The 10,218-nt window shown below is 42.5% G+C and overlaps 1 protein-coding gene across 1 annotated transcript in view; it reads left to right on the top strand.

The window, feature by feature from the left end:
• TAFA3 (TAFA chemokine like family member 3) overlaps window positions 1-9,844 on the top strand; it is an 89,289-nt gene extending 79,445 nt beyond the window's left edge. Inside the window, exons 5-6 of the mRNA XM_033152968.1 lie at window positions 2,776-2,900; window positions 8,965-9,844. Of these exons, the coding sequence (XP_033008859.1) occupies window positions 2,776-2,900; window positions 8,965-8,976 (137 nt within the window). The 3' untranslated portion in view covers window positions 8,977-9,844. The remainder of the gene's footprint in view (window positions 1-2,775; window positions 2,901-8,964) is intronic.
• The last annotated feature ends 374 nt before the right edge of the window (window positions 9,845-10,218 follow it).

A 10,218-nucleotide genomic window follows, 5' to 3' on the forward strand; every position in this document is an offset into this window, starting at 1 on the left:
AAAAGCCCTGCTCCCAATTTCTCCACCATCTGAAACAAGGCAGGGGGTAGGGTCTTTTCAGATGAGACACCACACCTTTACAATCCCTTACCAGGAAAGTTCCCTTGGTGCCATTTTAATATTCATTCCAGGTTTTCTTTCCGTGCCAGCTGAAAACCTGTTTGTTGTCCAAGGATTTTGCAGTTTTCATCTGTTTTTAGTCTATTGTTATTTAACTTCATGAAAAAAATTGAATTATTGTTCTATTTCTTCTTGATAATTTTGTTTTAACTGTTTTGTAAACCACCTTGAAGCTTTTTTAATGACCAAGTCATGTATAAAGTTTATGGAATGAAAAATATCTCAGCAATATATATAATTTATCTGCTTGCTGTGAATTCATTTTGATTGTTATTTGCTGTGTACTTACGGTTCTGTAAGCTGCTCAGCGAGCTTTGGCTGAATGGTTGCTGCAAATAGTTTAAATAACATTAATTAATTAATAAGTCTTGTGTACTTGGGCTGTGAACTAGAATTTTATAAACATTCGCAGAAGTATCTACCCGAATTGCTCCTGCTACTTACTCTGGACAAGTTCCAGGACCTAGTGCTGTATTTCAAATGTCATGTTAACCCAAGGATGGAGAACTTAAGGCCCTGCAGATGTTAGACTCCAACTCCCATCATCCCTGACCATTCATCATGCTGGCTGCAGCTGATGGGAGGTAGGGATTCAAGAACACCTGCAGGGCCATGTGTTTCCCATACATCATTTTCATGGATATTCCTGTCCTCTTGTGAAAATGTATGGTGGCACCTGGGCTTCCTAGCTGCTTTGATTTCCTCTTCTTCTTCTTTTTTTAAATGGATGAAAAGCTGTTGGATCACCTTGTGTAGTTGTAAGTTTACTAAGTACAGCAATCCTGAAATTGTTCTCCTCTGTCCCAAAGGCCTCCTGAAATCATCAAAACATTTTGGCTGGGTGTAAATTTTTGAAAATGGGATGCTGGTGGCGCTGTGGGTTAAACCACAGAGCCTAGGGCTTGCCAATCAGAAGGTTGGTGGTTCAAATCCCCACGACGGGGTGAGCTCCTGTTGCTCAGTCCCTGCTCCTGCCAACCTAGCAGTTCAAAAGGACATCAAAGTGCAAGTACATAAATAGGTACCGCTTTGGCGGGAAGGTAAACAGCGTTTCCGTGCACTGCTCTGGTTTGCCAGAAGCGGCTTTGTCATGCTGGCCACATGACCCGGAAGCTGTATGCCGGCTCCCTTGGCCAGTAAAGCGAGATGAACGCCGCCACCCCAGAATCGTCCGCGACTGGACCTAATGGTCAGGGGTCCCTTTACCCTTTACCTAAATATTTGAAACAAATCTAGTCTTAACTATGATTGGCTTAAACAAGCCAGGAGCAAACCATGGCTTATGATCCAGGTTTGTTAACAAATCAGAATTTAAACAGTGTTCTCCCAGCTGGCTAGTTTAAAACTAGAAGCTAAAGTGACTATACTGGGAGAAGAAAGTGGAGAATGTGAACCTGAAGCTCACAACTGCCTATGCATGCCTGAGCCAGTCTCTTCCTTCTTCTAAGTCTTTCCATTTCTTTTTTTCTTAGCCTTTCTGTTGTCCTGAGTTGAGAATAAGATGACAGGCCAAGCAAAATCAGGCTCTGCAGTTTTGGTCTCCTACAATGCCACCTTTGACTTTAGCCCAGTGTCCAAGGTCAGAAAGAACTTGAGAGAAGCAGACCTCACTCTGATTTCAAATTAGGGCCCTGGCACCTTTAGGTACAGCATCTCTGTTTCAGTTAGCCTCTCAAGGTTGCTTGCTCTTGCCCATTTGTCATTAACATGTATTTTGTCTTTGAAACTGTCAGGAGCCAGGGAAGCCCTAATTCACCAAGACAACTCTTCCCACCAATTCTGTCATGTTGTGCACTTCCTGCCAAGCTCATTCAATCCCCACACCTCCCTTTTGAACGGAACACTGCTGCTCTTTCATTATATTTCTTCCTCTCTGGCCCTGAATGATTTACCTGATGATCCTTCTGACTTTGGTCATGTTTGTGGCAGAACTTGGGTTGATAATGAGATGGGCTTTTCTTATGACCTATGTTGTTGGATTATTCCAGTGTTGCACTGCAAGTTGGCATGGCGGATGGCCCCTATAGTGGGTAGAGAAACAACTATTAAAATATGCTTTGGGGCGGTTTAGTTCAATTGTAGTACCAGCCAGCACTCGATCCTTGGGGTGTGTGAAGATGCTGTGGTGCTCCTGCGCGATATATATATATATATATATATATATATATATACACACACACACACACACACACACACACGTGTGTGTGTGTGTGTGTGTGTGTAAGAGGATATTTTGTTTTTCTGCTAACCATGCTGCCTTAAATGTGCATCTTGCATTTGATCTTAATTAATATTATCTTATTTTCATATTTTGCAATGTTGTGTTGGATGCTTTATGCTCGATTGTAAACTGCTTAGAATTTATTAAGTGGTATAGAAATTCATAATCATAACAACTGCAACATGAATGAATTAAAGGAAATTGACTTGAGTGTTCATATTGGTCCACTCTGGAACTGACCTGATAACATTTAAGATTATGGTCAATGTTTCTTTCAGTTTCTGTTTATATTGGGGACTTTTGCTGCCACAAAGAGATGATCCACTTCACTGACTGCATACACTTTCTCATGAGGAGTAAATAACTGTAGTGTCCAGTCTGGTGTTGTTGCTTTGCTTTGCTTTTAAAGTCTTATGCCTTTCATTTTCTCCTAGCCTCAATAGTGCTTCAGAAGTGGTGGTGCCAAATGCAACCATGTGTAGAAGGAGAAGAGTGTAAAGTGCTACCAGATTTGTCCGGATGGAGCTGCAGTACGGGAAACAAAGTAAAGACCACCAAGGTATTCCTAATCCAAGATGGGTGAGAGAAGGCTAAGTCAAATAATGCTCCCCCTCTCACACACAACCCAAGAGGGCATTGTTGTGGTCCTTTTTATGAGATGCACATAGTGCATGATTTTGTGAATGACAATCTATTTCAAATAGTTGACTCTATTTCGTAATATCTGGCAGGCCAAATAAACAACGGTATGCTTGGGGCATATAATGGTTCAAGATCCCCACAATTCATCTTGTCCATTACTGACCACCTATCATATAGATCTCAGTTCAAAGTGATTTCAGATAAGTGATCATTTCAGATAAGTGATCATGTTCCGCCAATGACCCACACTCAGCTAGCTATGCCAGCTGGTTAGTGTATGCCGAACCCAGCAGTGTTTGGCACAGTTTAATCAAACCTTGATTAATTCCAACTTTTACTAAATCCAGGAATTATGGGGAGGATCTGGCGCCTGGGAATTTAGGGATCCTTGCCCCCCCAAAAAACATACAACACTACTTCTTGTGCTTCTTTAAACCTTGTGGAATCTTGAATACACATTGATCCCCCCTCTTGTTTCTTTGGAGCCCCATTTTTGTGCATTCCTGTTGGCAGGTTTGATTTGCTATTAGGAGTGATTTGAAAGTGCAACTCTCATCAGAATTTACACAGCAGTAGAAAGGAAAATTCAGGAGGCAATTGGGGGAAGTGTGCTCTTTAAAAATGAACCTTCTCACTTCATCTGAGTTAAATATCATTTCCCCAGAAAACTCAAAACCTTTTATTTTTATCCGCTGGAGATGACTTCATTCAAACAAGTTTATTTCCAGATTTATCCTATATATCTTGCATAGCATTCAAGAACAGAGTGACAAAATAAGAAGTGGATGAGTAGAGTGAGTCATCAGTTGCACAGTCAAAGCAAACTAGTGATCCGGTAGATGGAAATGGGTTTTGAGGTCTCCCCTTCTAATGGGTGTTTAGCAACAGCATCTTATGCAAGAGCGGTTAAGTGTGTAGATGAAACTCCTCCCAGTATCCCAAGAAATACAATAGCAGAGGGTGGTATGCCTGTAAGACGTCTGCCAGCCTCTGCTTGTTGCAGCCACTTCCCTCTGCACGTTCCAGCCAAGGACTTTCCAGCCTGTCACAGCTCCTCCAGTTGGAGCAATCATCTGTGACAGAGAGCTACATGATTATTATTTTCATGGCTTGCTGAATACCCTGAAGAACAAGGTATAATTAAAATTTTATCAAACTCATTAGTAATTACATGTATGTCATGGTTAATCAGTTGCATAATTTTGTAATCATTGTTCATACAGTGGAGCATAATTATTCTTCAGGCTTTGCTTGCTTCGTGCTTCCATCTCCTTTCCACGCAAACACCCCATAAAATTATCCTGCAAAATAGCAGCCTGTTGTTCCTTCCTTATCTTTTACTCGACAAATAGCATGTTCACACTGAAGAGCTTTTTAAAAGAAGAAGAAGAAGAAGAAGAAGAAGAAGAGGAAGAGAGGGAGAAAGTATCAGAGCAGCCTCCGTTGGCTCGGGAATCAAAATGCCGCTGAGTAATCAATCACAGCAACTTCGCATCACCAACCTTTCTTTATCTGTTTCCCCTTTGCTTGCTCCCCACTTTTCCTGGCAGTGTTACAATTTGACATCATTCACGTACCCTTTGTGCTCTCAGAATGTGGAGCACTTGGCAGTTACCCTTTTGGCCCACAGCCAGGCTCTCATTCTGGCTTCCCCCCTCCAACAGGAAACAACACACTTTCCTTCTTGTAGCATTGCCCCCCCCCCCACCCGTAGCTCTAATGCCTTGATCCATCTTTCACATTCCAGAGACATACTGCAGAAACCCAACCAATGTAATGTACCCTAGTCTTTATTTGCTTGGGGCAGCCCATACTCTTGCAACCATGGGGTGGGGGTGGAGGAAGGGCTTTGGTGCTTATGTGCCTGCTGCACGGAAATAGCAGGACGGAAGGAACAAAATGTAGTCTGATGAGACTGCGGGGGGGGGGGAGCAGGAAAACAGCAAGTTCTGAGTAGGCTGAAGAAGAGGACAGGTGATGTATTCTCTTAGGGCTGAATGTGATTTGCAGTGACAAGGAAGAAACCAGTCGTCACGAAGGCACTGCTCAGTTGAACCTGTTGACACTCCTGCCACCTTCAGCAGTTCCTGGAGAACTGTTTCCCATATTACTTCTTTAAAGACACAAGCAATATTTGTCTGCACTAAGCATTTGGATACCATAGAACAGGGATGGGGATCCTGTGGTGCTCCAGATGTTGTTGGACTCCACTTCCCATCATCCCTGACCATTGGCAATGTTTCCTGGGGCTGCTGGGAGCTGGAGGCCCCAGGCTCCATATCCCTGCCATAGAACATGGGTACTACCAGATTGGGGATTATTTGGGACTGGTGTTTTTTTTTTTTTGCAACAGCCACACAAGGTCTAATTTAATCTGGATTTACCCTTTCTGATGATTTTTTTTTTTAAATACCCTCTGGTGCCAATGTCTGGTTTGCAGTTTCTCAGTGACCTGCTTGCAAAGTAAGCAACTGTCTGGAAGCAGCCTGTGACTTTTGTCTGGGAAAAGAATGAGGGTTTGCCTTTCCTTATCTCTATGTGCCTTCAAAGAGCAATGTGAGTTGCTTTTCTCAATCTGGTCATCTCAGCCTCTGCGTTAAAGCGAATTGCCTCTGTTTGTTCTGTCCACTTTGAAGCCTGGGATCTAACCGCTATGGTATTACTGGATGGGCAGTTAAATAATAAGCATATCTCCCCCCCCCCCTTAGCTGTGGGTCTCTGCTGCGTACAAATTGAGCTTCTCTCTCTCTCTGATGCTCTCAGTTTGATCTCCCTGCCATTTTTTGCAATGGATTTGCTAAATTGTTCCTGCTGAAATGTGTCTCTTGTTTGGCATGCACACGAGGGCAGGGATAGAATTTAAATAGCAAAATTTCAAATGCATCCACAGCTCTGATGGCTGCCTTGACAGAAATCGCTAGTCCTACTGTGAAATCCATAAGAAAGGACATTGTAATGGGTAAATAGGGCTCGGTACATCTGAAGACTATGAAATCATCCACGGCCATTGGAATAACCCAGCATCTCAAAGCCAAGACACAATTTTCAGGCTGCTGTTTAAGAATTTGTTTAGACTATTTACCGTGCACATAGGACACATGGAATCAAAGAAGAGCAGGCTCTGGGCTTAATATAAATTATTGCCTGCATGCCAGACACACCTTTCTCTTTTACCCCCTCCCCTCCGCAGAGCTTCTCTTAATGATTTCTCTTGTGAAATGCAGAAACTTGCTTTAAATTCTTTTGAAAGGCTTACACACTCTTACGTTTTCTCTTCGGGCAGAGTCATGTAAATAATGTAGCTATGCTAGGTGAATGCTAAAGAATGTTTAATAATAATAATAATAATAATAATAATACCTAGCACTACTGCTGCTAAAAAGGTCACTTAAGGTAATCTTGGAACTGGAAGCCTTGAGGTACTTGAAAGAATTAACATATTAAGTAACGCATTTTTGAACAGATGCCATTTTGGCCTTCCCTAAATAAATCTTCCCCCCAAATATCCTTAGCTGCTGCTCTTCAATCTTAGGTGCACAGTAGGTGTTTTATATTTGAAAGGTTTGGCTGTCTTTCACTGACCCTTTTTATCTATATGCATGCAAGAAAAAATGCATGGCTTGAGGGTATGGAGCAGAGGTCAAGCAGACAAGCACAGGAGTAGACTATTTTGCACCCATTTGCAAACCCACTATAAGATCATGTTCATTTGGTGGATGGTGGATCCTGCCTTAAGAGACGCAATTGCCTCAGGTTGGATTTGTGTGTCTTTCCAGTGCTGAGAGTGATTCTGTAGGATGCTGTTACGGGGTTGAACTTGTCACTTTCAAATGTCAATGATATTTTTCCAGGGCTGGCTTTTTATTGATCCCTACATTGATCTCTGGGATTTGGTGACTGATTCCCCTTCATAAGGATAATAAGCCACTGAGAGTCTGGGGCACTTTAAAGGTTAACAAATATATTGTCGCCCAAGTTTTCATAGACTGGAACCTACCTCTCAGCAGACAGTGGCAGAACTGGCAGGACTGGAATAAAAAGTGGGTGGACAAACAGAGGTGATTCTTACATCTGTCCAGTGGGTTACATTCCAGCAACACAGAAACCAGAGGTCCTAGCACACACACCCCACATCTCCATCCAGGCAGGCAAGAGGCATGATCACAGTCAAAGGATATATTCCAGCCAGGCAAAAGGACTTGATGATGTCATGGCAGAGGGCCATCCCACAGAGGGGTCTGGCCTAAGCAAGGGATGTGGCCTTGGAGAGACCCGAGGGCCAGTTACAGATGTCTGGAGGGTCACGTTTGTCCCCCATCCTTGATTTCATAGAATTGTAGAGTTGGAAGGGACCCCAAGGGATCCTGCAATGCAGGATTTAATGCATCTAACAAAACAGGAACTTGCCTACAAAAGCTCATGCAGTGATAAATAAGGTTAGCTTTTCTTTTTAAAAATCCTTTTACTCAGTTGTTTTCCTGCCCTTCCTCCAAGAAGCTGCAGGCACTGTACATGGTTCTCGCCTCCTTTTTTCATCACAACAACCCCGTGAGGTAAATGAGGCTGAGAGATGGTAACTGGTCCAAAGTCACCCAGTGGTCTTCATGACTGAGAGAGTGTTTGAACTTGGACCTTCCTGGTTCTAGTCCAGTTCTCCAACCACATAATCATGCTGATACCACAGTACTCTGTTGGGGCAAATAATCTTAACTTCACATACATACTTATAGGGGCTGAACTGGATGTGGTTGATCATAAAATAAATATTAGGTTCTTGGTGAATATCTCTATGAAAATGTTGAACGTGTGTGTGGGAGCCATGAAAATGGCAAAGGGATTGAAAATAAGACCGCCAAGATGCTGCTATACACATCGTTGTGACAACCAAAATTATCCAGGGAATGGAGCAACTCCCTAAGAGAAGAGGTTTCAATGTTTGGGGTTTTTTAATTTTGAAAAAAAGACAAGTAAGGTGGGGAAATGGAGAAAATATAGAGAGAGGCTGTCAGCGTCTCTTGCTAAAACCCAGGATGATCCAGTGTTGGAAGATTCAGGACAGCATGTAGTCAAACTTTGGAATTTGCTACCACTTTCCACCAGCTTTCAAAGCAGGCGGACAGGTTTGTGGAGGATAAGGCTGTCTGTGACTGCTAGTCATGATGGCTGCGTACTGTTGTAGGTGGTGTGCCTCTGAAAACCAGTTGCTGGGGAATGCAGCTGGAGCAAGTGCTGTTCCACTCATGCCCTGCTTCTGGGCTCCCTGTGGGCAACTGCTTGGCCACTGTAAGAATACAGTAGGATGCTAACCTAGATGGGCCTATGGAGTGATCTGGCAAGGTTGCTCTCTTAAATTACAACATATTAATATGACTATGTATTTTGTGGTTTTATCTGGTATTTTTATGCTGTGAACTGCCCTAAAATCTAGGGATGAAGGGCGGTATACAAATTTAATCATCATCATCATCATCATCATCGCCATCAAATAATTCTGATGTACCGCAACCTTCCCTCGTGGACTGAAATTCATGTCAGAATGCAACCACATGCTTGCTTAAATAACTTTGATATGATTTTCCTACGTAAACATTTTGGCTTGTCTCCTCCTTCCCCGCCCCTCCGTTGGCTACCATAATTGCTGACTTCTGAAAATTACATGTTTCAGTCAGCTCACTACTATGGAATGTTTTCTTCTCCCACAAAATGAAAGAAAAACATTTGGGGGACTGGTTATCTTATGAGGAACAGGCCTGCAAAATCTTTTTAGACATCTTCTGAATGCTGAATAGGAATGGTCGACTTATCCTCTCTATTCCTGCAAACTCTGTGCATCTTTTTCAACGCAGGGCAACTTCACCTGCAAGGAAAGCCCATTCATGCAAGAGCTCTGTGTATACACTGGAATGCACAGGAGGTTCTGGATCAGAGATAATTCCTTAGATTACCAGATATCGGTCTAATGCATTTTCCTTTGTTCCCAGGTGACAAGGTAGATTTGAGAAGATCTGCTCTCATCTGATATGCATCTGTGTTGACATGGCTGGCACTGCAGAAATGGCACAACGTGGCTTTTTCCCAGGTGCAAGATATTCCTTCTATGTTCTGAAGACCTGGAAACAGAAGGACCTCATTGGCACAGGATAGGATGCAATTGTGGTATAAGATGCCTATTTTTCATGGGCACTTCATTGTTCTTCCTCATGTACACCTGCCAAGGGAGTGGTGCTGCAGTTTGCTCCCTCCTGGAAGAACAGCACCAAGGATTACAGGAGAGGGGTGACATACCTGTCTGGGCAGAGATCTTGGGAAATTTCCCTTGTTTTTGAAGATAAAATACTGCATCAGCCACTGATTCAGTGCAGCCTCTAAGGTATTTAACCATCAGCTGCTACTAAGTCTACAATTATGGGTCTTGAATGCAGTTACAAGAACTGCTCCACATTCTCCTTTCATACCATGGATATACCTGCAAAAGAGAAGAACGTATTTCTTCCCCTAGTGCTCAATTAAATATTGGAGTTGCATAGAATCTGTTGATAACTACAAAGGGGGGGAGCAATTTTCCTTCCTTTTAATTCTCCTGTGTCTGTAGGCTGGCTCTGACGATCACTAAAGAGAATCAAGGTGTCGAGTGGGTGTCGAGTTCACAATTCAAAATAAAATTTGTGTTTATACAAAATCTTCCCAATTCATGTTTTTGTCGCTTTCATAGAAGACAGGCTTTGAGTTCTGGAAACAAGGAACCACATTATAATCTTGTGGTGTGAAACTAGAGGAATTCCAAGAAAGACCATGCAGTTGCTCCAACACTTACCCAGTTACCAGCTTCAGATTCTGTACCTGGACGGATGGAAAAATCTACAGTATAGACAGAAGTTCATTACACTTTGTTGGAAGCACAAGAGATGAGAACAAGTATTCATAATCTTTCTTTTTCATGAGTCACCAAAAATGTTCTCTCTTGGTCTTTCCCTCTCCTGTTCAGTAATTAATCAGGCTTATACTCTCATCTCTTCTGTTCCTTCAAAGTCACACAAGTGACTGTTATTGTCAGAATTCTATTGCAAATATTAGAAATTGCGAGGGGGGAAGGTGTGTTTTTCTCTTTGCTATGTTGTGTCTGCTACAGTCTTAAATTTTACTCAGAGGACTGAGAGAGCTTAGTTACATTTAGTATTAAATAAAGACTTGTACTTGGCAACTGTAAAGAGTGCAGATCCCTCTCAGGGACCAAT

Source organism: Lacerta agilis, chromosome 6 (genome assembly GCF_009819535.1).
Source record: "Lacerta agilis isolate rLacAgi1 chromosome 6, rLacAgi1.pri, whole genome shotgun sequence".
Taxonomy (NCBI): Eukaryota; Metazoa; Chordata; class Lepidosauria; order Squamata; family Lacertidae; genus Lacerta; species Lacerta agilis.